Raw genomic sequence first — 27,711 nt, forward strand, 5'->3', positions numbered from 1 at the left:
GCGGGGGGCGGGGAGGGGCGGGGCCTGGCCTGGCCTGACGGGCGCAGCCGAAGCCGCGGGGGCGGGGCCTCCAGCGCGCCCGAAGCGCCCCGAGCGCCGGCCGGAAGTCGCCGCCCAGGCCCCGCCCCTCGCCCCGCCCCTCGCCCGCCCGCCCGCCCGCCCGCCGCCGGGGCCATGATCGAGGTCTGCGCGGCGCTGCTGCGGGGGGGCCCGGCCTTCCTGGCGGGGGAGGCGCTCGAGTGCCTGGTCACGCTCCGCAACCCGCTGCCCCCCGACGCCACCTCCGCCTCCAGGTGCGCCCCGCCCCCCCCGCCCCCCCGCCCCGTGCCCCGTCCCAGGAAGAGCCGGCCCCGCACCCCCCCAGGAAAGAGCCGCTGCTGCAGGCGCCCGGCGCTCCTCGGCTCAAGGTCTGCCCCCCGCCCCCGCGGCAGCCAGGTGCCAGGTGTGCGTGCATGCCTCTCTTGCTGGGCGGGGGGGGGGCTCACACAGCGGTGGGGCCCACTTTTGCCATTAACTTGCCTGGCGCATCTGCTGGAGCCGGGGGGGGGGGGCAGTGGCTGGTGGCAAAGGGCTCCATCCTGGCGTTCCTGGGAAAGGGGGGCCCCAAGCCCAGCGCTGCCTGGCAGAAAGGTTGGGACGGGCGGCCCACTGGCGGGAGCCTGCAAGCCTCTGCTGTCCAAAGGCGGGGGGGGGGGGGAGCCTTTGAAGGCAAGGAAGCCCAGGGCTGTGGAGGGCAGCTGCATTGCTGGGGGGGGGTGTCCTCAGAGGAGAAGGGGCTTGGCGGGCCCAGCCCCCCTCCTCACTGCCTGTTCTGCTTTCTCGGCCCCCAGTGAGATGCTGGCTTGGGCGAGCGCCCAGATCCACTGCCAGTTCCATGCCAGCGAAAGCCGAGTGGCGCTGCCCCCGTCGGACAACAGTCGCCATGATGTGCAAGCTGAGAGCGAGACCGTCTTTGTCCCCAACAGGGGTGAGTGCCCTCGCCCGCCCACTGGGACGGGGCGGCAGGGCTGGCTGGGGAGAAAAACTGCTCGGGCACCAGCTGGGGTTGGGCGTATTCGGCTGATGCGGGTGTTTTGGCCCTGCTGCAGTGTTTGCACGGGGCATCGCACGGGGCATCTCAAGAGGCTCATCAGCCAACTTTTAAATGAGTTTTCGAGATGACAGTCCTAAAAATGCCAATCATAAACTCTGACTGAGGAAGGAGCTGGCCAACGCTGCGGGTGAACAGAGGCCGGGACGGGCAGAGGAGGCCGGCCTTTGGCGTTCTTGTTCAAGGCCAGGTTCCCAGGCTGCCCGGGGACTTGGGGCGTGGAGGGGGAGACGGCAGAGGAGCTGCCAGCCGCTCTCCCAGCCCCTTAAAGGGACGATGTCGGGGTCAGCTGTCTCCCAGTGGGGGTTGGAGAGCCATCAGCCCAGCTATTGATGGCGCAGGCCCAGGAGACCTTGGACACAACAGTGGATGTGCTGGACAGACTCCATGGCCACACTGGCCCAATGTGGCCCCCTCCCATGCCCAGGCTCTCCCCCCCCCCCCCGTGCCTACTGGGCACATTCACCCACCCCAAGGGACCAGGGGCTGTCCTGGACTCAAGGAGAGAAGACACCCATGGCCTGGGCAAAGGATCCAGCCCATGCAGAGTGTCTAGCAGATATCCAAGCATGTAGCCGGGGGTGAGGGGGGGGGGGGCACCACAAATCCAGATGGATGTGGACTTGTTTCTAGTGTGAACCAGAACTCTTTCCAAAAAGCCAGCTGTCAGGACTGGTCTCAGAGGTGACTGATCTCATCAGAAGGCTTGCGACCAACTCCGGAAGATGGGTCCTCCTCTGATGAAACGAAGCCCTGCTGTGAGGTTCGGCTGGCTGCCCGCCCGCCCGCCCGCTCATGGGGGTCTTTTGAGAGATGCTGCCAGCATTGTCCCTTGCAACCACAGACTTTTATCGGCATATTCAAGTGACCACATGGTTGCTGGGATGGGGACGATGACACCACAGACTTTGAGGGGCCAGTCTGGAGTGGCTAGCAGCCTTATGCCTCAGGGTGGAGTCTCTGGGGGTGTCTCCCTCCCCACCATTTGTCTAATACACCCCTGGGGGACCGGCCCAACAAGCCCCACCACCACGACATTGAGTTTCCCTCCAGGGCAAGCCCCCCAATGATCAGTGGACACGAGGGGGGGGGGCGCCGCTTGTGTATCTCTGCAGCAGCCACGGTGTCTTGGCCACATACCTCACCAGCCCAGCCGTGACACCATTAATTCTGTTCCTTTGCTATTATTATGTGAGTTTCTTGGAAAAACATCTCAGCAGTTGTAAGATCTTTCAATTTGGAAATTGCTTTTTTACACTTATTAGAATCTCTCAGGCCCTTAACCTGTCTTCATATCACAGTGATGGCGAACCTTTTCGAGACCGAGTGCCCAAACTGCAACCCAAACTTCACTTATTTATCGCAAAGCGCCCACACGGCCATTTAACCAGAATACTGAGGTTTTAGTTTAGAAAAAACAACTCAAACATTACCATCTTTTGTCTTAAAAGGCATTGTGCTCTGCCACACACTCGGACTGTGGCGTAGGTGGTGGGGGAAGGCGCGCTCTCTCTGTGGAGCTGACAGGGTGCCCAAGTGAGCTCGGGGTTACTGGGCCTGCTGCTTGGTCTGGTAATGAGGTGGGGGAGAGGGGGTACTTGTGGGGCGGTAGATGGTACTTACAGCAAATCAGGTTGATTCAAGAGGACCTCCCTGAGCCTCAGCCCCAGCAGACAACAGCCTCTGTTGGGGCGGGGAGAGGCGGGAAGGGGGAGGCTATGAGTCTGTACTGGGGTGAAGGCACGCGTGCCCACAGAGAGGACTCTGAGTGCCACCTCTGGCACCCGTGCCATAGGTTTGCCACCACCGTCATATCATGTTGAACATAACACTGGAAAATAATATATCCAGTCTACAGCGCCTAACTCTGTGGCTATGAAAACGCTACAAAGCACCACGTAGAGAACCTGACTATCCCAACAAAATAATAGCAAAATACATATGAAGTAAAAATTATTAAGATGAGTGGAAAAGATGTTGGGGGGAGGTGAGGGAAAGCAGTGGTGGCTTCAGGGGGCCAACTGTGGCACAGCCACACGCCATGGAACCACTCCAGGGTGGCCGCCGGTCAGGCCGCACGCCTCTGGGCCGGCAGCTCGATCTGCAGCTGCCCTGGGGTGGTGCCATGCTGGGATTCAGCCAGTTTGCTACCGGTTTCATTGAACTGGCGCAAACCGGCTGAATCCCACATCTGGGTGTCCCCTTTCTGTGTCCCTTCTTGTTCACCAAACATCTTTTAAACACAGGCTCAGTCGGTTTCTGTGACTCTGGTGCCTTCTGGAGAGGGTGGGCTAATTAAATGTGCACCTGACACTAAACTACAAGTGGTAGCTTAGGCAGAAAGAACAAAATGCACAGAGATATAGGATGGTGACACCTGGCTTGACCACAGTACATGCAAAAGGGATCTGGGAGTCTGAGTGGACCACAAGCTGGCCATGAGTCATCAGTGTGATGCGGCAGCCACGAAAGCAGCCCTGGGCTGCATCAATAGGAGTATCGTGCCCAGATTGGAGGATGTCATCGTACCTCTTTATTCTGCATTGGTCAGACCTCACCTGGAATATTGTGTCCAATTCTGGGCATTGCTATTCAAGAAGGATATTGGCAAGCTGGAACAGGGCCAGAGGAGGGCGACCAAAATGATAAGATGTCTGGAGACGATGCCCTTCGAAGAGAGACCGAGGGAGCTGGGGATGTTTAGCGTGGAGAAGTGAAGGTTAAGGGGTGAGATGATAGCCATGTTTAGGTGTTTGAAGGGATGTCATGTTGAAGAGGGAGCAAGCTTGTTTTCTGCTGCTCCAGAGACTGGGACAAGGAGTAATAGGGTCAAGGGAAAGGGAAAGAGATTCCATCTAAACATTAGGAAGAACTTCCTGACAGTCAGGGCTGTTTGACAGTGGAATCCGCTGCCTCAGAGCGTGGTGGAGTCTCCTCCTTTGGAGGTTGTTAGGCAGAGGCTGAATGGCCATCTGGCAGGAGTTCAGGTGGGTGGGGTGGGGTGGGAAGCAGGTGAGGCCGCTGTGGTCACCACACACCTCCACCCACCCACCCAGCCTTGCCTTGTGGAACAGGCCGTGCCTGTCTCTGGGGTGAAGGTTGGCGTGGCCCATGTGGCTGTCATTTTGTAGTTGGTCCTGCTTCCCTTGGCAGCCATTCCGTGGTGGCTTTCAGTGCCCCTCCCCAGAGGCTCAGGGTGGGTTAAGACACGATCAGAGGCTTTGACCAGAAAGCCAGGAGCCGGTGAAGGGGGCTTCTTGGCAGAGCCTCGGCCTCAATCCGCCGGCCCCCCTGCTGCAGCCAAAACTGCCTGAAAACACACCTCTTCCAGTCTTCTGCTCCAGGCATGGCCGAAGCATGCGGGGGGGGGGACTGGCTGGGGGGCTCAACGGCTTCCTTTCCTCCTGATGCCCCAAGTGTGCGACTCAGGAGAAAAAGCATGCAAGGCCTGTGCAGCCCCCTCCCCCGGAGAGAGAGGCTCAGCACCGTGGGAGTTGGTGGGGTGGGGGTGCCGGAGAGGGGACTTGGGGATAGACCTCCCTGGCACCCACAAGCTAGGGTGCTGAAGGGCCCTCACTGGGGCACTGAATCGATGCCGTCCCTCTCTTTGCAGGTGAACGGGGCCAGTGCATCCTGTCTACGCCTCCCAAGATCCTCTTCTGCGACTTGCGGCTGGATCCCGGCGAGTCCAGAACCTGTGAGCAGCACCTACCCCCTCCCCCTCCCCACACACACTTCCTGGGGTCTGCTTTGGGGGAGGTGGCTGGGCAGCCGTAAGGGCCGGGCTGGGTGTCAGGGAGTGAGCGTGGCAGTTCCCACATCAGCCTCTGTGCTGGGTTGGGGGGAGCTCTGCCCGAGAGGTTCTGGCACTTGCTGGTGGGGCCCTGGGAAGCAAGGAGTGGCAGCAGCATGAGGCCGTGTGGTGGCTGCTGGCATCAGAATAAGCACAAGGAGTGACCTCCTCCCAAGTCGCAGCCACTGCCCCCCCACCTCAGTCCCGCGTCTCCTTTGTCAGAAGAGAGTCTCTCACGTCACCTGCGGCCTGAAACTGCTGGAGATGAAACCTGGGAGCTCCCCCACCCGCCTGCGCGTGTCAAGCAGCTGCTCCAGCATGGGCCTTTTCCCGCTTCCTGTGGGAGGGGTGGGTGTTTGCTGTCGCTGAATGTGGAGCCCCCCCCCCCCCGCTCCACCTCCAATCAAAAGTGGCTTTCTGTCAGATCACAGAGTGCAAGGGGGCGTCCCCATGGGGGTTGGGGGCAGACGGGCCTTTGTGGGGCCTGTTCCCCAGGTTTGTGACTCTCTCTCCTGGGGGTGTATCTGACCCGTTGTAGGTCTTCTTTTGCCACATAAAACTCCTCCCCCCCCCCCAGGAGGCCTTTGGAGGCACCCGTGTTGTTGTTGTTGTTGTTTGGGTTTCAATATTTGTATATGGTTTCATCAGGAGCTGCATTGAGAGCTCAGGGGTCAGAAAGTGGGGTGTCCCTTGTCATTCGAACATTTGTATCCCCACCTTTCCTTTCAAGGTGTCTTTCCCGCACACTGTTCTCAGACTTGTAGGGGATGTGGCCTCAGAAGGGTCAGGCTGGCTCAGAGGCCATGGCTGCCTTCCAGCACTGGGGTTCACAGGTAGACTGCCTCTGGCATTGGAGGTTTTGTTGAGTCACCGTGGCCCGCAGCTTCCTCTGGGGCGCTGTGAGTCACTGCTGAGCTCCAGGCGCACCCCTTCAGCTGCTGCCCACTCCGAGCCCCGAGAGCTCACGCCCGGGGCCGTCCGACCTTTCCCTCCTAGACTCCTACTGTGAGACGCTGCCCGTGGACGGGCCGCCCTCCTTCCGGGGCCAGGCGGTGAAGTACGTCTACAAGCTGACCATCGGCTGCCAGCGAGTCAATTCGCCCATCAAGCTCCTGCGTGTGCCCTTCCGCGTGCTGGTTCTTCATGGTAATGCGGGCAGGCCTCTGGCACCGGGCGGGAGGGGCTGGCTGCCTGGACCGGACCCTGCTAATGGTGGTCTTTTCTCCATAGGGCTCCAAGATTACCAGTTTCCGCAGGATGAGGTGGTGGCCCCCTCTAATCCCTTCCTGGAGGAGGAGGAGGGGGCCAAGAAGGACTCCCGATTGGCTGACTTGGCCTCGGAGCTGCTGATGGCGGCCACGTCTCGACGTAGTCTGCGTAGGTTCTCCTCTGGCACAGCTGCTCCCTTGCTTCCCAAACCCAGGGAGCGTGGGGTGGGGGGGATCAGCTGACTGGCACTCTAGCTGGGCCTGGAGTTCGTGGCGAGAGGTGGCCTTCCATCTAAGAGCCACGCACAGGCAGGCCGTGGTGCTGCCAGGGTGGTCCAGCTGGGCCCGAGCTTTGGAAGGATGGTGAGTGACCTGTTAGCGCAGAGGGGCTCCCTTCTTCTAGGCATCCTCTCTGGTCCACTGCCACCTGCCATCTGGCCTTTGGTCTGGGAGGCCTGGAATCATAGAGCTGAAAGGTGTTTGCCAGCTGTTCTGAGATTCCTTCTGGCAGTAAATGCTGGGGAACGTCAGCTCTCAGCCCCCTTGCCTTGGACAGCGCGGGACCTTGTGGCTGCCACAACAGCTAGAGGATGTGTGTCCCAGAGGAGGAGGCGGGCCTGTGCTCGGTGTGGTGTTCTCTGTGGATCTGAATGTTCGTGGTCTGGGAACGTGGGTGTCGTTCACAATCCCTTGTCATAGGCAGATCACCCCTTCTGATGAGGACCGGCCATACGTAGAGCAAGGGAGCAGTTAGAATGGCCCTTTAGAGGCAGCAGATGAATCCCAAAGGAGGACAGCACCTCTCCAAAGTGGCCCAGGCGGTTGGTTGGTTGGTCTCTAGAGTGTGGAGATGACCCGGTGGTAGAGGTTAGTGTCCCGAGATGTCCCTCCATCTCTGGCTTCCCTGCTTTACTCGGCGGGTGCAGAGGATGTGGGGGGATGACCAGGCTGCCTGGGGCCAGCCAGACTTGAACCTGCTTTGGGTGGGGTGTTGAGGAAGACAGCGGGGAACTCTTTCTCTGTGGTGTCCCAGTGGGCTGTTCTGTGAAGGGCCACCTACATGCCTGTTGCCAGGAGAGAGCCGCGGAGCCGCGAGTGAGCTCAGCGTTTTGTGGGTAAAACTGGCCTTCTCTGCTCGGCTTCATTCGTGGCATTGTGGAGGGCCCTTCCCACTACCCTTGGCCTGGATTTCAGTTGCCCTGCTGGGGGGGGGGGGCGCTGGGGGAGGCATGCCCGCTTGTCTTGGGGGCTTGGCTGTGGCCTCTCTTGACTGACTGGATGCTTGTGTGCCATCCCTCCAGACTGGCCCTGCTTCCTCCAAAATAGATCTCGATGGTTTTCAGGAATTACACGGCAAAGGATACAAAGCAAAACAGGAAGTCGCCAAAATCAGCCAACAGACAAATGAACAAGTAGAACAAATCAAAACAGGATGCCCCTCCAGGAGCCAGCGGCTGATGAGTGCCGGCCTGTCCTGACAGCAGAGCTGGGCTGAGAGCAATTATTGAGGGGGTGGCTTGGTGTGAAGGGCAGCTGGGGGCTCCTGGTGGGGGCAGCCCCTTGGCAGAATGCCCTGGGGCCAAGTGTCGTGGCCGAGGGGCGGCCGGCCTGCTTTGGCCAAGGTGCTGCTGGGCTCTTCACGTCCCGGAGTTCCCAGCGGGCACTGGTGCTCCCGCCCCTGTCCGTTTGGCTTCTGACTGATCGTGAGACTCAAGCTGCCTTGGTCAACCTGATGGGCGATGCCTGGCGCAGGAAGGGGGGTGTGCCGAGGGAGATTTTTCTGGGTGACCTGCCTTGGCAGGGGGGCTGAGCGCACCCCACATCCTACCTGATCGCTCAGTTCTGGACTGTGGTGCTGGGAAGCAGCCCTTCTACCCCACAGCCTCCGAGCCATGGAGTCCAGATGCTTTTGACCCTGTCCCTTGTGCTGATCCACCATTGGACGAGGTGGCCCGTCTGCTGCCCGATGGTTTTGTGATGCCCCGTTCTGAAGCTGGCTGCCAGTGTCTCTCTGAGCACAGTCCAGAGGGCTTTTCCTTTCTTCCTTCCACGTGAGACCGTCAGTACCTTATTTCATCTTCAGTGGCAGAGCAAGGAGAGGCCTGGGGCAGGGCCTTGTGGGGGGGGAGGGGCTTCAGATGTTGGAGCGCCCTCCCCCTTTGTGTGCTCACGAGGCACTTTATTTTCCTGTAGGCACCTGCTAAGACATGTTTTGCCCTGACCTGGATGACCCAGGCTGGCCTGATCTCATCAGATCAGCGAAGTGAGGCTGGCCCTGGTTGGCGCTTGGATGGGCGGCCACCCGGGAAAGTCCAGGGTCGCTACGCAGAGGCAGGCAAGGGGGCAAACGTTTTGAATCTTTCTTTCTTTCTTTCTTTCTTTCTTTCTTTCTTTCTTTCTTTCTTTCTTTCTTTCTTTCTTTCTTTCTCTCTCTCTCTCTCTCTCTCTCTCTGTTTATGCCCCACTTTTCTACCCAGTGGGCATCCAGAGTGGCTTTCCACATAGTTCTGCCCTCCTGTTTTGCCTTGCACCAACCCTGTTAGGTAGGTTAGGCTGCGAGAGAGTGACGGGCCCCGTGGTCACTCTACAAGCATTTCTGGCAGAGGGAGCTGCCAGGCCACGCCCACTAGTAACCTCCCTCCCCCTGCTCCCCCCCCCACTCCCCCAGCTGACTTGGATGCCTGGATTGGATGAAAGGGGTTGAACTCGCCCAGTGAAGACCAGCTGGTCCCCCTGACCTCTCTCTTCGCTCACAGACCTCTATAACATCAGCAACTCGCGGGGCAAAGTGACTGCCTTTTGCGTCTTCAAGACGGTCTACAAGATCGGCGAGGACATCGTTGGGACCTTCACCTTCTCTGCGGGGGACATCCCGTGCTTGCAGGTGAGGCGCTGCTGCTTCCCCTCAGGGCTGGGGCTGGGGCAGCGGGGTGGGCGGGGTGAGACTCACCAGGCCCTGTGGGCTTTGCTGTGCCTCTCTGCGAAGTATTCGGTGAGCCTGCAGACAGAGGAGCGGGTCCAGGAGGCCTTCCAGCGCCGGCGGGGGCAGCCGGTCTCCTACAGCACCCACGCCCGCCACCAGGAGTCCTGCCTCCACACCTCCCGGACCAGCTTCAGCCTGCCCATCCCGCTCAGCTCCACCCCAGGATTCAGCACCAACATTGGTGAGTGGCCGGACCCTCTGCAGGCTTCCCCCAGGGCGACCCTGGCCCCTCGGCCCTGACCCAGGCAAGGATTTGGACAGGCTCACCGTCTGGAAGGCGAGGAGGAGGGATGCCCATTCCAGGCCCAAAGTGGATCCCTTCGCTCCGATCAATTATTAGCCCGTTCTTCACACTGGAAGGCTGGCTGGGCTGGGCTGGGCCAGTGCCGCCTTCTTGCCCATCCCACTCGGGGTGCCGGGGCGGCTGGTGCCCAGATGGTTGTCCCGGATCCTGTTCAAAAGACTGAGCCACTGAAGTGGGGGCACTTCTCACGGGCCAAGAAGCCTCGGAGGCGTCAGAGGGATCTTGGCAGATAAGGCCCAGGCAGGGAGGGAGGGAGCCACGTATCTGCCACAGCACAGTAGTGACAAGCAAGTTCTGTGCGGACCCTGGCACCGAGTTCTGTGTGGACCCTGGAGCCAGGAAACCAGCCAGAAACCTCAACTGAATTCCTGGCCTTTGTTGGGGAAAAGACATAACTCTTTCTTTGGCAAGAGGATAAGAAATAGACAGGTACAGATTAACCCTATGTGTACTGAGGGAGCACCCCCAGTGGCATAGTGCCAGCGGGGCGGTGGGGTGGGCCGCCCTGGGCGGAGGCATGGTGGAGGCGTTCCAGAGTGTGGGCAGGCTGTGCTGTGGCAGGGCGCACTTGCGCCTCGGGTGCACTTTCCCCTTGCTCCACCACTGGCCACGTCAAGAAAATCTAGTCTCCTAGTATGTCTTAACTAGAATGGGCTATACAAGTTTTAGAGTAAATCAGTTTTCAAAAACTATCTTAGAATGTATTGTCGAAGGCTTTCACTGCTGGATTCAACTGGGTTGTTGTGGGTTTTCTGGGCTGTGTCGCCATGGTCTGGTAGATCTTGTTCCTAACTGGTTCTGGTGGGTTTTCTGGGCTGTGTGGCTGTGATCTGTTCCTAACGTGTCGCCTGCATCTGTGGCCAGCATCTTCAGAGGTGTATCACAGAGGGAAGTCTGCTACACACTGTGTCCAGTGAGTAATTTTGAGAGACACAGTGGACACAGTGTGCAAGAACCTTCCTCTGTGATACACCTCTGAAGATGCCACCCACAGATGCAGGCAAAACATTAGGAACAAGATCCACCTTTCATTTACAAGATCTACCAGACCACGGCCACACAGCCTGGAAAACCCACAACAACCAGTATCTCAGGATGCTTTGGAAAGCTTTTAGAAGCCCAGTGCACGCAAACACATGCAGGAGTCTCTCACTGCTGTCCCTTGACAGTCCTTCCACAAAAACCCCGAGTATCTCGGCAGAGGGCCAGTTGTTTTTTTGAAAAATCCTGCTCCTTGTGTAAGCGTGAGGATTCGACAGCGGTGTGGTTGTGGCTCCGTGTGAGTCTGTGAAATCCAGAAGGAGTGCTTGGTGGGCTCTGCTCATTAGCTGCCCAAGCAAGACTGAAGAGCTGCTGCGCCGAGTCCTTGAAAAGTGATAGTCCGGCTTTTTCTTCATCAGAAGCCCCGCTTGGCCCAGGGAGGGTGAGAAGTTCAGGGGTCTTTCCCAGCCCTGTGGCCGGAGCTCCCTTGGACAGATGGACAGGGGGGGTGGACTCGGGGCTGGGCGCAAATGAAGCCTGGCAGGGGGGTTTCTGGAGCTGTGGAGTTGGGAGAGAGGCCTGCCCCTCTGAAGCTGCCAGCGGAGGTGATCTCTTGACCCAGGAGCTCAGCCGTGTTTCTGGGAGAACTCCAGAACCCACCTGGAAGTTGGCCACCCTGAGGTCTGGGCCCTCGTGCTTCGGAGCCGCTGGACCCACGGGTCGCCGGCAGGTGCTGCTGGGCTCCTCTGCCCTCCCCGTGGGCACCTTTGTAAGGCCCCCCCCCCCGTTCTGCCGCCTGCCTCTGCCCAAGGGGAGGATGCCCCTCTTCCCTTGGCCAGCCCTCCACCTGCCCACTCTGCTGAGCACAAGGAGGCAGGAGGGTTTTGTTCTGTGCAGTGCGGGGGGCAGGGGGTGAACACAGCCGCAGCCCCACTCCCCACCCCAACACTACCGGAGCCCCCCTCATCTCCTCCGGAGCCTTCCCCACTGGCCTTCTCCTCCATCCCCCGGTGGGAGGCGGGGCTCAGAGGCAGAGCCCTGCCTGACGGGCAGATGGTCCCAGGTCCCCCACCCCCCGCCCCCACAGCCAAAAGGACCAGGCAGGAGGCGATGGGGGAGCTGCCCCTTCTCTGCTCTGAAACTCCTGTGTCTGGCTCAGTATTGGCTTCCTGTGGTCTGGTGGGTGTGTCTGAGGTCCAGCTGGCCTTTGGCAGACCCTCGCCTCTCCCCCCCCCCCACCCATTCATTCCTCTCCAGTGTCCCTGAAGTGGCGGCTGCACTTCGAGTTTGTGACGGCCGGGGAAGCAGCGGTTGGACTGCGCGGCGGCTGGGAGGGCCCCGCAGAAGCCGACAGCTGGACGGGAGTGGAGCAGGTGGAGGTGGACACCTTCAGCTGGGACCTGCCCATCAAGGTGCTGCCCACCAACCCCCTCCTGGCCTCCTATGTCTCCCAGTTCCCCAACTCCTACACGCTCACCATCTGAAAGCCAGCCACCGTTGGGAGCCTCCTTCAGGCCTGATGGCTGAGCCTTGTGCAAGCCCCTCAACTGGGCTCTGGTGGCCGGGTGTCTGGAGGGAGAGGGAGCAGGCCCAGCAAGACGGCGGTGGTGCCTTTCCCTGTGGGGGGCCTGGCCTCACTCCCCTCCAGCCCCAGACCGATTCTCTGTCCTTCCGGAAAGGGCTGCCTTTGGCTTGGAGGGCAGCCAAGAGCCCCGTCTTTCCAGAGCTCCTGCCTGGGGCAGGGGGTGTGTGCGTGTGTCTCCGTGTTTCTCCGTGTGTCAATAAAATCTCAGCCTGGGCTCGCCTCTCCTGTACTTCCTTGGCATAGGCCTTGCTGGGCTCCAGCAGAGGGGTGGGGGTGGGGGGAAGGCTTTGGTCAGTGAGGGGGGCTTTGGGTCTGGCCAGCACATGCACAGGCTACCTGGAGCCAGGGATCTGGTATTTCTTTCTTGTGGGGCCAGGACAGATCTCAGAGAGTATGGGGCTGGGGGTGGCTCCCTTGCCCTGGGCTGCTGCCCCAACTTTCTCCATGGTAGCTGGGGGAGGGGGGGCAAGTCACTGGGGCCACACAGGTGCAGCTGTCCTTAGGAACATAAGAACAAGCCAGCTGGATCAGACCAGAGTCCATCTAGTCCAGCACTCTGCTACTCGCAGTGGCCCACCAGGTGCCTTTGGGAGCTCACATGCAGGATGTGAAAGCAATGGCCTTCTGCGGCTGTTGCTCCCGAGCACCTGGTCTGCTAAGGCATTTGCAATCTGGGATCAAGGAGGATCAAGATTGGTCGCCATAGATCGACTTCAGCAGGTCTTGCTCTTCTACATGTTTTATAATTTTATCTTTAATGATAGATTCTACTAATTTACCAGGAACAGACTGGCCTGTAATTTCCTGGGTCCCCCCTAGACCCTTTCTTAAAGATTGGTGTGACATTGGCCATCTTCCAGTCTTCTGGGATGGAGGCAGATTTCAGGGATAAGTTGCATATTAAAGTGAGAAGATCAGCAATTTCATGCTTGAGCATGAACTCTTGGGTGAATGCAATCTGGGCCAGGGGATTTGGTAGCATTTAGTTTATCAATGGCTGCCAGAACTTCTTCCTTGTCTACCACTATCTTTGCTAGTTCCTCGGATTCACCTCCTAAGAAGCTTGGTTCAGGTGCAGGAATTTTCCTCACCTCCTCTTGGGTGAAGGCAGATGCAAAGATTTCATTCAGCTTCTCTGCAATCTCCCTGTCATCTTTTAGCACACCTTTTGTTCCTTTGTCATCTAACGGGCCTACCGCTTCCCTAGCTGGCTTCCTACTTTTGATGTACTTGAAGAACTGTTTGTTGCTGGTCTTGATTTTCCCTTTCAGCTTCCTGCGCACTATCCCCCTTATCTTTGAGAAATTTCCCTTTCTGAAGGCAAATGTAACTACATTAGTAGTTGTCACTTGTTCGCATGCAGAGATACTGAATCTGACAGCATTGTGGTCGCTGTTCCCTATCGGCTCAACAACACTGACTTCCCACACCAGGTCCTGAGTCCCACATAAAATTAGATCTAGACTCACCTCTCCCCTGGTTGGTTCCACAACCATCTGCTCTAAACCACAGTCATTTAGCATATCCACGAATGCTCTCTCCTTACTATGACCTGAACATGCATTTTTCCAGTTTATATGGGGATAGTTAAAATCGCCCATTACCACGACATTTTTGCTTTTGTTGGCCTCTCTAATTTCTTTTTCCATCTCAGAATCCTCTTGTGCTCTTTGGTCAGGGGGATGATAATATATTCCTGATGTTAAACTATCCTTCACCCCGATATTGATATCCACAGTGTTTCTGTAGAGATGGGGTAGGGAACCTTTAACACTCAAAGAGCCATTTGGACCCGTTTTCCATGGGAAAAGAAAACACTTGGAGCCGCAAATAATTTTTGACATTTAAAATAAAGATAACACTGTATATATTGGGGTTTTTTACCTTTTACTCCGCTCATTCTGAGAAGCGCATGGATGAGGATGAGGCCAGCGGCTCGGCCTCGCCGGCCTCCGGGAAAGCACCCGCCTCGCTCCAACGGGGCAAGCGAGAGGGGAAGCCCGCGGCACGGCCCAGCTGGCCGCAGGCAGTTGGTGCGCCCGCCCTGCTGCCTGCAGGGCAGGCAAGGATGGGGCCAGCGGCTCGGCTCATAGAGCCGCAGTGCAAGGGCAGAAGAGCCGCATGCGGCTCTCGAGCCGCAGGTTCCCTACCCCTGCTGTAGAGGAATCAGCTCCCCCTGCATTGTCTATTTTATGTGACACTATGCTCTCTTATGTAGAGGGCCACCCCACCCTTAATATGCCCTGTCCTATCCCTTCCTGTAGAGCCTGTAACCTGGGATTACAGCATCCCACTGGTTCTCCTCATTCCACCATGTCTCTGTGATGCCCACTATATCAGTGTCCTCCTTCAAACCTCTGTACTCCAGCTCCCCCATTTTAGGTCGAAGGCTTCTACTATTAGCATAGAGACACCTGTATAAATTGTCTCTGTCCTTAACCTGGGATTTATGTGTTGTGCCCTCTAGCCTTTTGTAGACACTATCACTTATCACATTGCCATGCTGCTCACTTGTCTGTGGTTGATTTAGAAAAACCTCCCTCTCTGTCTGCATCCCCATGGATACTGAAGTCACCTCAGCTCCTGTCGGCTTTCCCCCAGGGATCAGTTTAAAAGCTGTTCTGCCACCTTTTTAATGTTGAGCGCCAGCAGCCTGGTTCCTCTTTGGTTAAGATGAAGCCGGTCCCTTTTGTACAGGCCTACCTTGTCCCAAAAGGTTCCCCAGTTCCTGACAAATCTGAAACCCTCTGCCTTACACCACCTTCTCATCCACGCATTGAGACCCTGTATCTCCGCTTGCCTAGCTCGCCCTGAGCGTGGAACAGAGAGCATTTCTGAGAATGCCACCTTGGGGGTCCTGGACTTCAACCTGTTTCCTAGCAGCCTAAATTTAGCTTCCAGAACCTCTCGGCTACATTTCCCAATGTCGTTGGTGCCAATGTGGACCACAACTGCTGACTCCACCCCAGCACTGTCTAACAGCCTATCTAGACGAAGCGTGACATCCGCAACCTTCGCACCAGGCAGGCAAGTCACCATGCGGTCATCACGCCTCTCACAAACCCAACTCTCTACATTCCTAATGATCGAATCACCCACTACAAGGAGCCCCCCACCTCCCCGAGGGGTATCCTCAGTGCGAGAGGATAGCTGATCACCAGCTAAGGAAGGGGTCCCATCTAAGGGAGCATCTTCCACCACCTCAGACTGGCACCCTCCGTCCCTCAGACTCTCATTCTCCATGACATCTGAAGAGTTCCAGAGACTAACTGAAAAGATTTAAACATTTGAAAAGCCCCACCTCTCAGCAGCCCCCACCAATCAGCAGCCTCAGCAGCCCCCACCAATCAGCAGCCTCAGCAGCCCCACCAATCAGCAGCCTCAGCAGTGCCACCTGAGTTGGATGTATACCTCCCTTTCTCTCCTGTAAGGAGACTCAAAGGGGCTTCCCCCCCCAACAAACAACAACAAACACCCTGTGAGGTGGGTGGGGCTGAGAGAGCTCCGAAGAACTGTGACTAGCCCAAGGTCACCCAGCTGGCATATGTGGAGTGCACAGATTAGCCTCCGCAGCTCAAGTGGCAAAGCAGGGAATCAAACCCGGTTCTCCAGATTAGAGTGCACCTGCTCTTAACCACTACACCGCTCTGGCTTTGCTGTTTTAGTGGAGGTGTGGGCAGCGGGTGAGGGCTTTGCTGGGAACCGCAGGCTGCTGCCCCCTCACTGGAAGTGTGCTGAGGGTCCCTCCATGGCAGGGTAGATTTGGAAGCATTCTTGGGCCTGGGACCCTCTCCGAGTTGTGGTCAAGCCAGCCCAAACGGAGCTGGGGGGAAGGCAGAGGGCAGGTTTCCCCTTAAGCCTTTAATGATCCCCCAACAACCCCGCCCCCCAATTGGGAGAGAGCAGCTGTCCCGGAGCCTGAGCTCAGTCCCCCTGGAGGAAGAGGTGGCAAGAAGCTGGCAGTGGAGGGTGGCAGGGCGGGCAGAGGGTTCTGCGGTGCCACTGGTAGGGGGGGCTCCTATGAGGCTGTCTGCATGGGGCAGTGGCATAGTGAGGGGTGGCATAGTGAAGGTCTGTCTGTCTGTCTGCACTGCTTTGGGTGTTTGGCTCCAGGGGGTCTGCACCAGGCAGGCAGGGATGAGCTTTCTGCACCAGCAAGACCTCCCAGGTCTGGAAGTGATAGTGAAGTCCACAGGGCGGGGCCTCCTGTGCATGACAGGAGAGGAGGTTTGTTGGGGAGGGAGGAGAGGTGGATCCAGGGCTCTGCCTTGTCCCTTACCCAACCCCCCCCTCCCCCCCCGCCTGACAGGGAAACAAAGGGCTGGACTTCCTGGGCCTGCTTCAGGCAGCCCTCAGGTCGGCCACCGGCCACTCATCCACCTGCCTTCTATGACGTGCAAAGGGCCCGCGTGGGCTCTGGTTGGGACCTCCCCCTCCCCCTGAAAAGCCAGGGGTCATCACGGTAGAAACAGGAGCAACAGGCAAGGTGGTCCTCAGGCTCCCCAGAGCTTTGTGGGGGGGAGGGGGGAATACTTTTCCCCTGGCCCCTCCGGGTTTTCCGGCTGGTGTGGCCACAGCTTCCCCCCCTCCTGCCCTGTCTTGCATGCACCTTGCCTCCCAGTTGCTTGCGGGGGGGGGGGGAGGAGGAGCAGGTCTGTCTGGCTTCTTGCTGTTTCCTGGCATATCCCCCCCCCCCAAAATTTATTTATTTATTTCAAACACTGATATCCTGTATTCATGGCCATCAGCCATTTTCAGGAGGCTTATAATCAGTGGTGGGATTCAAACATTTTAGTAACAGGTTCTGATGGTGGTGGGATTCAAACTGTGGCGTGGCGCCAATGAGGCTGGGCGGTACAACAGGGGCGTGGCCAGGCACTCCGGGGGTGGTGCATTCCTGGGCGGGGCTGTGGCAAGGACGCAGGGCGCGTGCGCCCCAGGTGCAGTTCCCCTTCACCCCGCCTCTAGAGTCAAATAATGACTGTTTAAAGTATTTAAAAAGCAATATACCGAAAGGTAGTGTATTATTTCTTTTTTATTTAATTATATTGATTGATTTTAAATAATAACATAAGTAAGGAGATAAACCAAAAACTGTTTACAATTGTTAACATATTACAAACATATCTAATTGTCTACCTCTCTCAACCCCCACCCCCACTAAAACATCCTATATGGCCTCCCTCCTTCCCATATTTCCCCCCCTCCCTACTTTCTACGTCCCCTTCAGTTTCCTATAACTACTTTATCTATTCCACTTGAAAGAAAACTAACAGAGAGATCCAAAATCCTTAATCTAAAAGAGTAGTTTAAACTCCTCCCTTTCCAATATAAATTTCAATGGGAAAAAAAGAAAATGAAAGATCTTTACTTATAATACTTTCCCAACTTTTATACCAAGGAACAAAAAACATAGAATTACGATATATTGTATTATTTCATACAGTTCATACACACATGGGGGGTGCCATGGGGCCCTGGGGGGCGATTTTGCATCCCCCACTTGACGAGATTTGTTGTACCCAGAGACAGAGATTACCCCCTTGTCCCTAGTGGAGTTAATCATTAATAACAGGTTCTCCGAACTGAGAAAATTTTAGTAACTGGTTCTACCGAATAGGTGCAAATAGGCTGCATCCCACCTCTGCTTATAATGAAAGCAGAAATTACAAAAGAAATCTTAATACCCATATACACTCGTGTATAAGTTGACCTGCATATAAGTCGAGGCACCTAATTTTACCACAAAAAACTGGGAAAACTTATTGACTCGCGTATAAGTCGAGGGTGGGAAATGCAGCAGCTACTGGTAAATTTCAAAAATAAAAATAGATACCAATAAAATTACATTAATTGAGGCATCAGTAGGTTAAATTTTTTGAATATTTATTTCAAAGAAAAACAGTAAACTGGCTCCGTAAGTGGAAAAGAGGGTCAACAATAAAAATATGGTCTCAACAATAACTTTAACAGTATAAAAAGCTTAGCTTTTTTGTGAGGAAGGGTTTTAAACAATGGATCTTACAATAAAAACTGGAATGAACATGCCTGTTCACTGTGACTCAAAACTACCCTGCTTTCTAAAAGAATAGTTCATTATTTTTAGTGTACATATTTTTAAAATTGCACATGGCAAGTGTCATTTTAGAAGGGCCATTCACACAACCTGTCAGGGGAGGAATGTTTATGTTAGCAGTACCAACATTTCAGAGTATCTTTAGGAGACCCTCCTGATGATACCATCCAGGTTTGGTGAAGTTTGGTTCAGGGGGTCCAAAGTTATGGACCCTCAAAAGGGTTGGAAGACTTATGCTGTATTTTTAAGAACCTTGTCAGAGAAATAAGGAAATGTAAATACAAATAGAAGTGTTGAGTTGTTCAATTATATATAAGATTAATATATAAGATTAGACACAGCCAGAGTGCAACGTGTGTATTTTTGAGTTTATTTGGGCTAATGTTGACATTGCACTCTTAAAGATAGTTGGTGATCCCTCAAAAGGGTAGCCATATCTAATATTAGCTTCCATTGGAAACAATGGGGGATGGGAGCACCCATTTTGGGGAACCATAACTTTGGACCCCCTGAACCAAACATCACCAAAGCTGGTGGTATCATCAGGAGTGTCACCTGATGATACTCTGAAATTTTGGTGCCACTTTACAGGGGTAGGGAACCTGCGGCTCTCCAGTTGTTCAGGAACTACAATTCCCATCAGCCCCTGTCAGCATGGCCAATTGGCCATGCTGGCAGTAAAATATGGACCAGGCTATCTGGAAAACACATAGGTCTAACACTGCAACCTAAAAACTAAGCCCCCCTGGTATTCGACAAGTAAAAAACCCTAAAATATTTTTTAAAATACACACCTCACTTTAATTAGTATAAATTAGGGGATTTTTTCAACACAAAAAAAATGTGCTGAAAAGCTTCGACCTATGCTCTAAGGTATGTCTAGAGGCTGGGTTACAAATGATTACATTAACCCCTGCCAAGATACCTTCTGACAGATTTTTAGCACGCACAGGCTCTGGAGTCGTGTGCATACAAGGGAAGGCCCTCTGCACGAACCCTGGAGCACTTTGATCTACTGCTCTTTTCTGAAGTCTGGGTGCCAGAGCTGAAACCCGAACCTGGGGCCTGAATGGCTTAGAGCTTACCTCTGTGGTTACCTGGCAGCAGGTGAATTTAAAACTGGAGCAAGACTGAGGCAGTTACCGTTGAAAACTTTGCTTTCAGGGGAGGAGCTGTGGGTCAGTGGCAGGGCCTCTGCTTTCCTCGCAGCGAGCCCTGGGTTCAAGCTCTGGCACTGCCAGCTAAAAAGGACCCAGCAGCAAGGGGTGATGCAGAAGGCTGCTGCTCCTCAGAGGCAGAAAGCCTGTTGTGGGTTGTTGAGGGTTTCACACGTCTTTCCCCTGCCCTCATGCAGCCAGAGCCAAGGGGGGGCAGGCAGGCAGGCAGGCTGACTTCAAGTACTGGGCATCTCCCCAGTGGCAAAATGCATCCCTTGGCAGAGACACTTGCTGGAAGGAGGGGAGGCCATCAGGAGCATAGCAAGGCCTGTGGTGGTGGTGGTGGTGGGCTCCCACAACCCCTGCCCTCACCACCCTTGTGCCCCCATCCCGGAGCTGGCCCTTCTGGCCTCCCACACACACGTGCCAGCCCTTGGCTTCGCCAGCTGCTTCCTCAGACTGCGCCCTGCAAAGCCATTGGGGGGGGGAGGTCATTACCCTCCCCCAGCCCCTCTCCCTGCGCCCATTGCCTGGAAAAGAAGCGCTGGCTGGGGAGGTTAAGAGGTGTGAGACCCTCTCACTTCCCCGGGGTCTCTCGGCCACTGTGGGGAGCTCAGGCCTGGGAGGCCCTGCTCTTATTTATTTATTGGATTCTTACCCCGCCCATCCCCAAAGGGCTCAGGGCAGCCACACAACATGAGAACACAATAAAAACAATACAAAAACACACAGCTAAAACAAGCAAGATGGCAACTTAACCCGGATATGTCATGATAGTTAAAGTGTCCATATCCTATCCAGCATGAGTCAGCATGAGACTGAGCTGACAAACCGGTTCTTACCTGTTCCAAGTGACCTTTATGCTTATGATTGGTTGAGTCTTGTATAGAAAGCACTTGTATTATACTGGATCGTAGTGTTCCCTTTGGGAAACAGGTGTTAGAGTGAAACACTTTGATTGTCCTGCTGAATAATTCTTACGTTGTATATATAGTTACTTGTACATACGAGCAACTGAATGATAAAAGTATGCTTATGAATGACAAAGCTGTGTGGAGTTTACTTCGTGAAGGTGGGAGTGTTGCTGTACAAGACCACTAGTTCTACTCTAAGTAGCCCCGCTCAAATTCTGCTATCAGGATATCCGCTGGGAGGCCACTAAAGATGGAGACCTGCTGTCTGCAGAGAGTGCTCCTTTGCAAAGAAAGAAGGGCCCTGGGGTGGGGGGTGGGGGGCTGCCACATCCCTGGTTCGCTGGCCAGGGGGGCCCTACAAGGCTCCATCACGTCCCTCGCGCATTCCCGTGTCGTCCATCCGGGGTGACCGGTGAGGTCACCGATGTGCAGCTGATGCTCAGTCCCAGTCCTGCCTGCAGCAGATCTCCGGGGGAGGCACGGAGAAGTATCCCAGAAGCGTCCCTCGAAGGCCACGCCTTAACAGGGTGGGTTGCCAAACCAGCTGGGGGGAGGGAGGGAGGGTGGCTGGGCGGGGGGCGGGGGTGGAGGAAGGAGGGGGGGGGAGCCGGCCCAGGGAGAAGAAGAGCCATGCAGGAGGGAGGGAGGGAGCCCCATCCCAGGGCCAAGAAGCGGCCACACGTGTGACACTGCAGAGGCGTATCATGGAAAATGGCGTCCCGGACCAGCTCTCAGATGGCGCGTTCGCCCCCCCCCGCCCCAGCCCCAGCCCCATCCCAGGGCCGCCAGTGGAGCGCCTGCAAAATGGCACCCAGCCATTCGCAGCCCCCTGCGGCACCAACGGGAGTGCATTCGGACCGGGGCAGCGCTGATGATGCCCCCCCCGGGGGGGGCAGACTCTGAAGTCCCTCCGTCGCACTTAAGTAGCCCCGGCCGGGAGGCTGGTCCTGCTCACCCGGACAGCGGTTCCACGGGGACCCCCGAGTAGGCCCCGCCCGCAGGCCTGCCTCGTGGAGGGGAAGAGTGGCCAGCCCCCCGGCGACGGCGGAAGCGCTCCAGGCCACACGAACCAAGTCCCCGGGAGGCGGCATTCTGCGGCCCCGCCCCTCCCAACCCGGAGCCCCCAAACCTCGCTGCGGAGGAGGAGGAAGAACCCAAAGACGTCTCGTCCGCCTCACCCGGCAGGTTCCCAGGCGAGGCGCCCCCCCCCCCTCAGGGAGCTTCCCTGGGTCTTGGATCAGTAGCCCCGTTGCTGCGGAGCCGCCCGCCAAAGCCCGCTCCCTCGGGAACGATCCACCCAGGGCACGCCCGGCTTCCTTGCAGCCGGCGGTGTGGACGGACCGACGGGCACCCCGCTGGGGCTTGTCTCTGCGCGGCTGGCGGCGGGGCGCCCGCGAGCACCGGCTCAAGTTCCCAGGCACAGCCAGCCCCCCCCCCTTCCGGGGCGACTCCTCGACGGGCTGCAGCCCGGCCCATCCCGCTTCATCGACGGGCACCGCAGCCCGGGCAACTGAGCGGGCCCTCCAGAGCCGCCGGCCCCGCCGGCCCAAACGCCCGCCCCTCCCCGGGCCCGAGCTGCCCAGCCCCTCCCTCGGCGCCTCCCCGCGCCAGGAGGAACAGCGGGGGGGCCTGCTGGCCAGGACGGACCCGGCCCGAACCCCCCCCCCCTCGCCGGCCCACGCCCCCTCCCCGCGGCTGGCGCGTCTTGCTGGGCTGGCGTGCGGGGCCGGCGGGGCGGGGCTGTGGAAGGCCCAGCAGCCTCTCCGGCACCCCGCATGGTCGGTGTGGGGGGGGGCTTCCACGTGGCGGGCTTCCCTCCCGACCCCCACCGGCCCTCGAGAAGCAGAGAAGCGGTACTACGGGGATGTCTAATGATGGCCGCCCCCTCCCCCCCCTCAACGCTTCCCTACGTGGGAGCAGAACTCGGCGCATTCTGACAGGCAACCTTGTGTAATCCCAGGAGATTGCCGGGCTCCACCTGGAAGGTGGCAACGCCATCGAGTCCTCACAGGCGACTGTTCCTCCAATCCCGCCCCCCTGTTCATTTTTTTAAAAAGGCGAATTTCTAACCTCTTCTGTTGCAAAGCTCCGCCTTTCCTGCTATTCCTCCACAAGGGAAGGGGATAGAGACACACCAACACTTATTGCTGCTACCACAAGATATCAATACAGCAGGAGCCTCTCTAGTGCCCATTGAAAAAAAACATAAGGCTAACTTTAAAAAAACCCTCCCTGTGAGGGGAGAAAATGGCTGCCCCAGAGAGGGGGGGGGGAATCCCCATTGGCTTGGCCAGCCCCTGGACCAAAACAGCCCCACTGCAAAGCAGGTGACAGAAAGATCAGGTAACATTTCCCACTAGGCAACCCCCTGGGAGGGAGGAGCACGTAGGAACCACAAAACGCAGCATTCAGACCCGTATTAAGGAACAGGAAAGAGACACTGTCAGCAGCCATCCTGAAAAAAATCTGCGGTTGCAGAACTGTGTCTTAAACAAAGCTGGACCTTAACATTTTATTTGGGAACTCTGGAAATTCTGGACAATTCAGGCGCTCATATGTCCAGACTACGCAGGGGGAGGCCATTTAGAGGAATTCCACAAACACCTGGGACAACTTCAATAAGAAGAAGAGGCGTTAAAAAATTAGCAAAGCCTGGCTCCTACAGTACTTAAAAAATGGACTGATAACCCCCCACCCTGCAATACAATGCACTCCAACCACACCTTTGCATAGCAAGTTCCACCCAAACACTTAATGATTGGCTCCCCACGCTGGGACATGGACAATATACCACACTAAACTTTCCCTTCTCACTTAGACACAGTGAGAAACAGACTTCTCTCTGTGATACACCTCTGAAGATGCCGGCCACAGGCGAAACCTTAGGAACAAGATCCACCAGACCACGGCCTCACAGCCCGGAAAACCCACCACAACCAGAAACAAATCCAGTTCAACAGGTAAGAGTCCACCGCTCACGCGAAGGAGTGGGGAATCAACCCCGGCTCTCCAGATTAGAGTCCACGGCTGGCTGTCATTCAAGGTCCTCCCACCAGGGGCACCATAATAGTGGCCATTTCATTTTCCGTCCCTTTCTCTTCCCAGCACCGAGTTTGCCTTTCTCGCTGCTGCAGCCCCGGCTCAACACTTCCACCGCACTCTTTACTACAGCCCCAGTTTCCTTCCCCCCCACCACATAGTCGGCTGGGATTTTTTTATTCCTATGTGCCCCACTTTACATTGAGCAACACTGAAGTTAATGGGCCACGTTGTTGCCCCCACACCCGGCTCTCCTGCAGCTCTTCACAAACGGCCTTGAACAATTCTGCTTCACCTGCAAACCTGGCCACTCCCCAGTTCACCCCCCTCCCCCCACATCAAATCATTTATGGACCCGGTGGCACCGCCCTCGCCGCAAGAAGCCTGCCCGCGCCCCCCACTCACTCCCGGCTGGCTGGCTCCCTCCCTCGCGTTTAGCCAGCTGTGAATCTGCAAGAGAAGTGCTAACTGAGCATTCTCCTTCACCAAAGCCATTTCTCTTCCCCTCTCGCTGTGAGACCACCCACTTTCCCAAGAGGGCCTCTTTGCTTCATTGACTTGGGTCGTGAACCATACAGGCACCCATCCTTCCAGGCTTGGCAGGACCCTTCCGGACTGTAGGAATGCGCATTATCTGGGCTTCACCCCCATGTAGTTTTAAGTCATTTACAGGCACCCTGAAGGGATTTGACGCTCTTCATGATCCCTTTGAGCATCCTTCTGACTCCGCCCCTTCTTGTGGCCAGGGTCTTCCTGGAAATCCCAATGACTGTTTTGGACTTGGGGCTATCTTTCAGTGGTCCTGAACACTGAACTTAGGTTGCTGTTTATGAGTAGGAGCACCTCAGAGACCAACAGAACTTTGATGGGGCAAGGGGGGGGGGATGTTTCCTAGGCTTTGCAAAGTCCCCTTCCTCAGAGAACAGCAGCAGCCGGGGGGGGGGGGGGGGCTCACAGTGCAGAGGGGATCGTTCTTCTCAGCCAGAGGGCCGGGGCACAGAGGCAAGGATGAAGGAGCCAATGGGTCTGCCCAAGCTGCTGGAGCAAAGCAGACGCCAACTTCAGCACCAGCCAGCCAGTAAAGGAGAAGCAGGAGAAGCCAGTGACACAGCAGTGCAGGCCAGAGTGGGGGTGGGGGCAGAATCTTCAGATCCAGACTCCACAGGAGCCCAGAGACCATCTGCTGCACACTGAGCGCTTCCACACCAGCAGCGAGTGAGAAAAGCCCATGTTCTGTGTCACAAATTCAGCCCTTTTGCACTGGAGGTGTGTGTGTGTGGGGGGGGCTAACATTCAGCAGCAGAGGCTTTGTAGATTAAAGGAGGCTCCCTTGAGGAAGATGCAAGCCCCACCCGCCTTCCCAGAGGAGGGCAACAAAAATTGTAAAGGGTCTGAAGTCCATGCCCTGCAAAGGGAGGCTTCGGGAGCTGGGGAGGTTTAGTCTGGAGAAGCGAAGGGCAAGGGAGGACATGATAGCCATGTTTAGATATTTGAAGGGATGTCATGTCGAAGAGGGAGGCGAGCTTGGTACTTTCTGCTGCCTCAGAGATTAGGATGCGGAGTAATGGATTCAAGGTGAAGGAAAAGAGATTCCATCTAAACATTAGGAGGAACTTCCTGACCATCAGGGCTGTTTGACAGTGGAATTCACTGCCTCAGAGTGGTGGAGTCTCTCCCTTCTTTGGAGGTTTTAAACAGAGGCTGGATGAACGTAAGAAAGAGCCATCTTGATCAGAGCAGAGTCCATCTAGCCCAGCACTCTGCTACTCGCAGTGGCCCACCAGGTGCCTTTGAGATCTCACATGCAGGATGTGAACACAATGGCCTTCTGCGGCTGTTGCTCGGGCACCTGGGCGTCTGCTAAGGCCTTTGCAATCTCAGATCAAGGAGGATCAAGATTGGTAGCCATAAATCGACTTCTCCTCCATCAATCTGTCAAAGCCCCTTTTAAAGCCTCCAGGTTAGCCAAGGCCATCCCACCACCTCCACCAATGGCAGCATCCTTCCAGAAAAACACCAATCCACCGCGTTATTGTGAAGAAGTGTTTCAACTTTTATTAGTCCTAATTCTTCCCCCAGCATTTTCAATGGATGCCCCTGGTTCTAATGTTATTGTGAGAAAGAAAAATTTCTCTGTCAGCATTTTCTACCCATGCATAATTTTGTAGACCGTTCAATCCTTATCCCCCCCTCAGACGTCTCCTCTCCAAACTAAAAAAAAAAAGTCCCCAAGCGCTGCAGCCTACTCTCCTCTCATAAGGAAGGTGCTCAAACCACGTCCTTCTAAATCATCTCGATTTAGCGCTTCTCTGCACTTTTTTCATATGTCTTCCAATATCCCTTTTTGAGGATGTGGCGACCAGAACTGAACCACGTGCTCAAGTCTTGGGGTCGCACCCTGTAGCTTTATATAAGGGCATGACAATCCTTGCAGTTTTATTTATCAATTCCTTTCCTATTGATCCCCAGCATAGAGTTTGCCTTTTCACAGCTACCATGCATTGGGGAGTTTGACATTCCCATGGAGACTCTCCCCACTAAGATACCCAAAGTCCCTTTCTACTGGTCTAGAGCAATGCTTTAGCACTTACCCGCTTGTAGCGTGTATGTGAAGTTTGGATTTTTTGCCCCTGTGTGCATCACTTTGCATTTTGCTACATTGAACTGCAAATCCCTGTCTCCTTCATTTCTGAACTGAAAATCACCCCCCTTCAACAAAATAACTTCCAAGAGAGACTCCAGGATAACCCTCCTGACCTGGGATTCACGAAGGAGGCTTGCAGGGATGTTGGATGGTCCACCACAGACCCATCTTCTCAGATCTTGGCAGCTCAGCAGATCCGGTACTAGAAAGGCAGACCACAGAGGAAGACTCTGCAGAGGAAGGCCGTGGCAAACCACCGCTGCTCAGTCACTTGCCAGGAGAGCCCCTTGCTGGGGTTGCAAGTTGGCTGCGACTTGATGGCCCTTCACACATACCCAAGACAGGTTGTGGTGGGCTTTCCAGGCCATGTGGCCGTGGTCTGGTGGACCTTGTTCCTAACGTTTCGCCTGCATCTGTGGCTGGCATCTTCAGAAGTGCGTCACAGAGAGAAGTGTGCTACACACTGTCCAGAAAGTCTTCGACAATACACCCAAGGCAGTTTGCCTTCTCTCAGGGCGCCCAAAGAAAGACTGGAGCTCAGGAAGACCTTGGAGACCAGCAAGATCTCCGGCGTCAAGGGCCCCTTCCTTGGACCCAGGAAGCTTGGCCCCCTGAGAACTCCGAGCCCCCAAATCTTGCTGGCCTCTGAGGGACTTCTTGGCTCCAGCCTTGCTCATCCAGGGAGACCGACACGGCTGCCTGAAACTGTCCAAAAAAAAGGGGTTCTAGTTCAAGAAAGCTGATGCTGGAACAAAGCCCCCTTTAACTTGCAGCCGCCCTCCACCCCCTGCTGATTTGAGCAAGATGAGATCCTCATCAAATCTGGGAGGATGCACGGCCCTCGAGTCCACTCATTCCTTGTGAAGTGTGTGTGTGTGGAGTGTGTGTGTGGGGGGGGGGGGCGTGTGTGTGTGTGGGGGGGGGGCGTGTGTGTGTGGCCTCTGCCTTGAACTGCCTGCCCATCAAGAAGTCTTGCAGATGCCGCCACCTCCAACAGGGGGGTCATCCTCCAGGTGGGGCCTGGGCATCTCCAGGCAAGACAGCTCAGTTCACTGGGAGAGGGGGGCTGCTGCTGGGTGGGGGGGGCACTCTGTGGCATCCTCCTCCTCCTCCCTTGCCGAGGTTTCCTGCAATGTCCCAACTTGCAGCAGGCAGCCTGGTCCCCGAGGGGGCTGAGCGGCCTGCCCTCTCGGCCCCCCTCCCCAATGGGGCAGATCCTCCTCTTGCCTCCAGCGGCCACTCTGCCCTGCTTCGGGGTGCTGGCCTGCAGGGTGAGATCCAGCGGTGGGCGCAGGGTGGAACTCCAGACCAAACGGCTTCTTCGGAGGGTGAAGTCCAAATGCGGGCCTCGTACCCCCCCCCCCCGACCCCCGCTCTCCCAACCAGGCTCCATTCCCAAAGCTCCAAGGACTTCCAAGCCCCGAGCTGGCCGCCCTCGGCCCGCGGCCCAAAGCCCCGACCCCGACCCAGCCTGTCTCAGCCGTTCGGACGGCCCCGCCGTGCCCTGTGCTTCCGGCATGCGTCGCAAAGCAGATCCGTCGGGCAGGCAGAGCCAGCGCCGCGAAGCGCCCGCCGCCGCCGCCGCCGCGCCTCGGCGGCACTTCCCCGCAGCCGCTGCTGGAGCCCGCAGCACTATCCAGGTGGGGACCCACGCCTGCAGGCCCGCCTCTCTGGCCCCGGCCGGCTGCGCAGCTCGCAGAGGGCCGTGGTGGGCGTGCCGTGCCGTCGGAGGTCGGAGGAAGGGCAGGCCCCCAAGAGGACCAGGCGGCCCTCTTGCCCAAGCCGGCCGGCCGGCAGGACAGCAGGGAGGGAGGGAGGGAGCCACCCACGGGCGCCGCCTCTGCAGGCCTCCTGGCCCGGCCCGGCGAAAGGGAGGCACCAGGGGGCGCTGCCCCTCCGCCGCTGCTGGCAAAGCGTCCGGGGGGGGGGGGGAGAGG

At 56.7% G+C, this 27,711-nt stretch overlaps 1 protein-coding gene across 2 annotated transcripts; it reads left to right on the top strand.

Annotated features, from left to right (window-relative positions):
• The first annotated feature begins 133 nt into the window (after positions 1–133).
• On the top strand, positions 134–12,157 carry RGP1 (RGP1 homolog, RAB6A GEF complex partner 1). Of its 2 annotated transcripts, none has more exons than XM_048503595.1 (8): positions 134–293; positions 831–967; positions 4,704–4,787; positions 5,880–6,029; positions 6,114–6,260; positions 8,848–8,975; positions 9,078–9,255; positions 11,617–12,157. In XM_048503595.1, exons 1-8 carry the CDS (start codon positions 175–177, stop codon positions 11,841–11,843), a joined length of 1,170 nt encoding a protein of 389 aa, XP_048359552.1. In that variant the 5' UTR covers positions 134–174; the 3' UTR covers positions 11,844–12,157. The 2 variants fall into 2 exon arrangements, with proteins under 2 accessions (XP_048359552.1, XP_048359553.1); XM_048503596.1 differs by lacking the exon at positions 134–293 and adding an exon at positions 323–442.
• Positions 12,158–27,711: the final 15,554 nt, after the last annotated feature.

The sequence above is a fragment of the Sphaerodactylus townsendi genome, linkage group LG07 (genome assembly GCF_021028975.2).
Source record: "Sphaerodactylus townsendi isolate TG3544 linkage group LG07, MPM_Stown_v2.3, whole genome shotgun sequence".
In the NCBI taxonomy this organism is placed as follows: Eukaryota; Metazoa; Chordata; class Lepidosauria; order Squamata; family Sphaerodactylidae; genus Sphaerodactylus; species Sphaerodactylus townsendi.

What these genes read in the sequence shown, in the direction of transcription:
- RGP1 (XM_048503595.1), top strand. Translation starts at nt 175, where the DNA reads ATGATCGAGGTCTGCGCGGCGCTGCTGCGGGGGGGCCCGGCCTTCCTG. An exon ending in CACGTCTCGACGTAGTCTGC is followed by an intron (nt 6,261 to 8,847) that starts GTAGGTTCTCCT and finishes CTTCGCTCACAG; the next exon opens with ACCTCTATAACATCAGCAAC. An exon ending in GGGACATCCCGTGCTTGCAG is followed by an intron (nt 8,976 to 9,077) that starts GTGAGGCGCTGC and finishes CTCTCTGCGAAG; the next exon opens with TATTCGGTGAGCCTGCAGAC.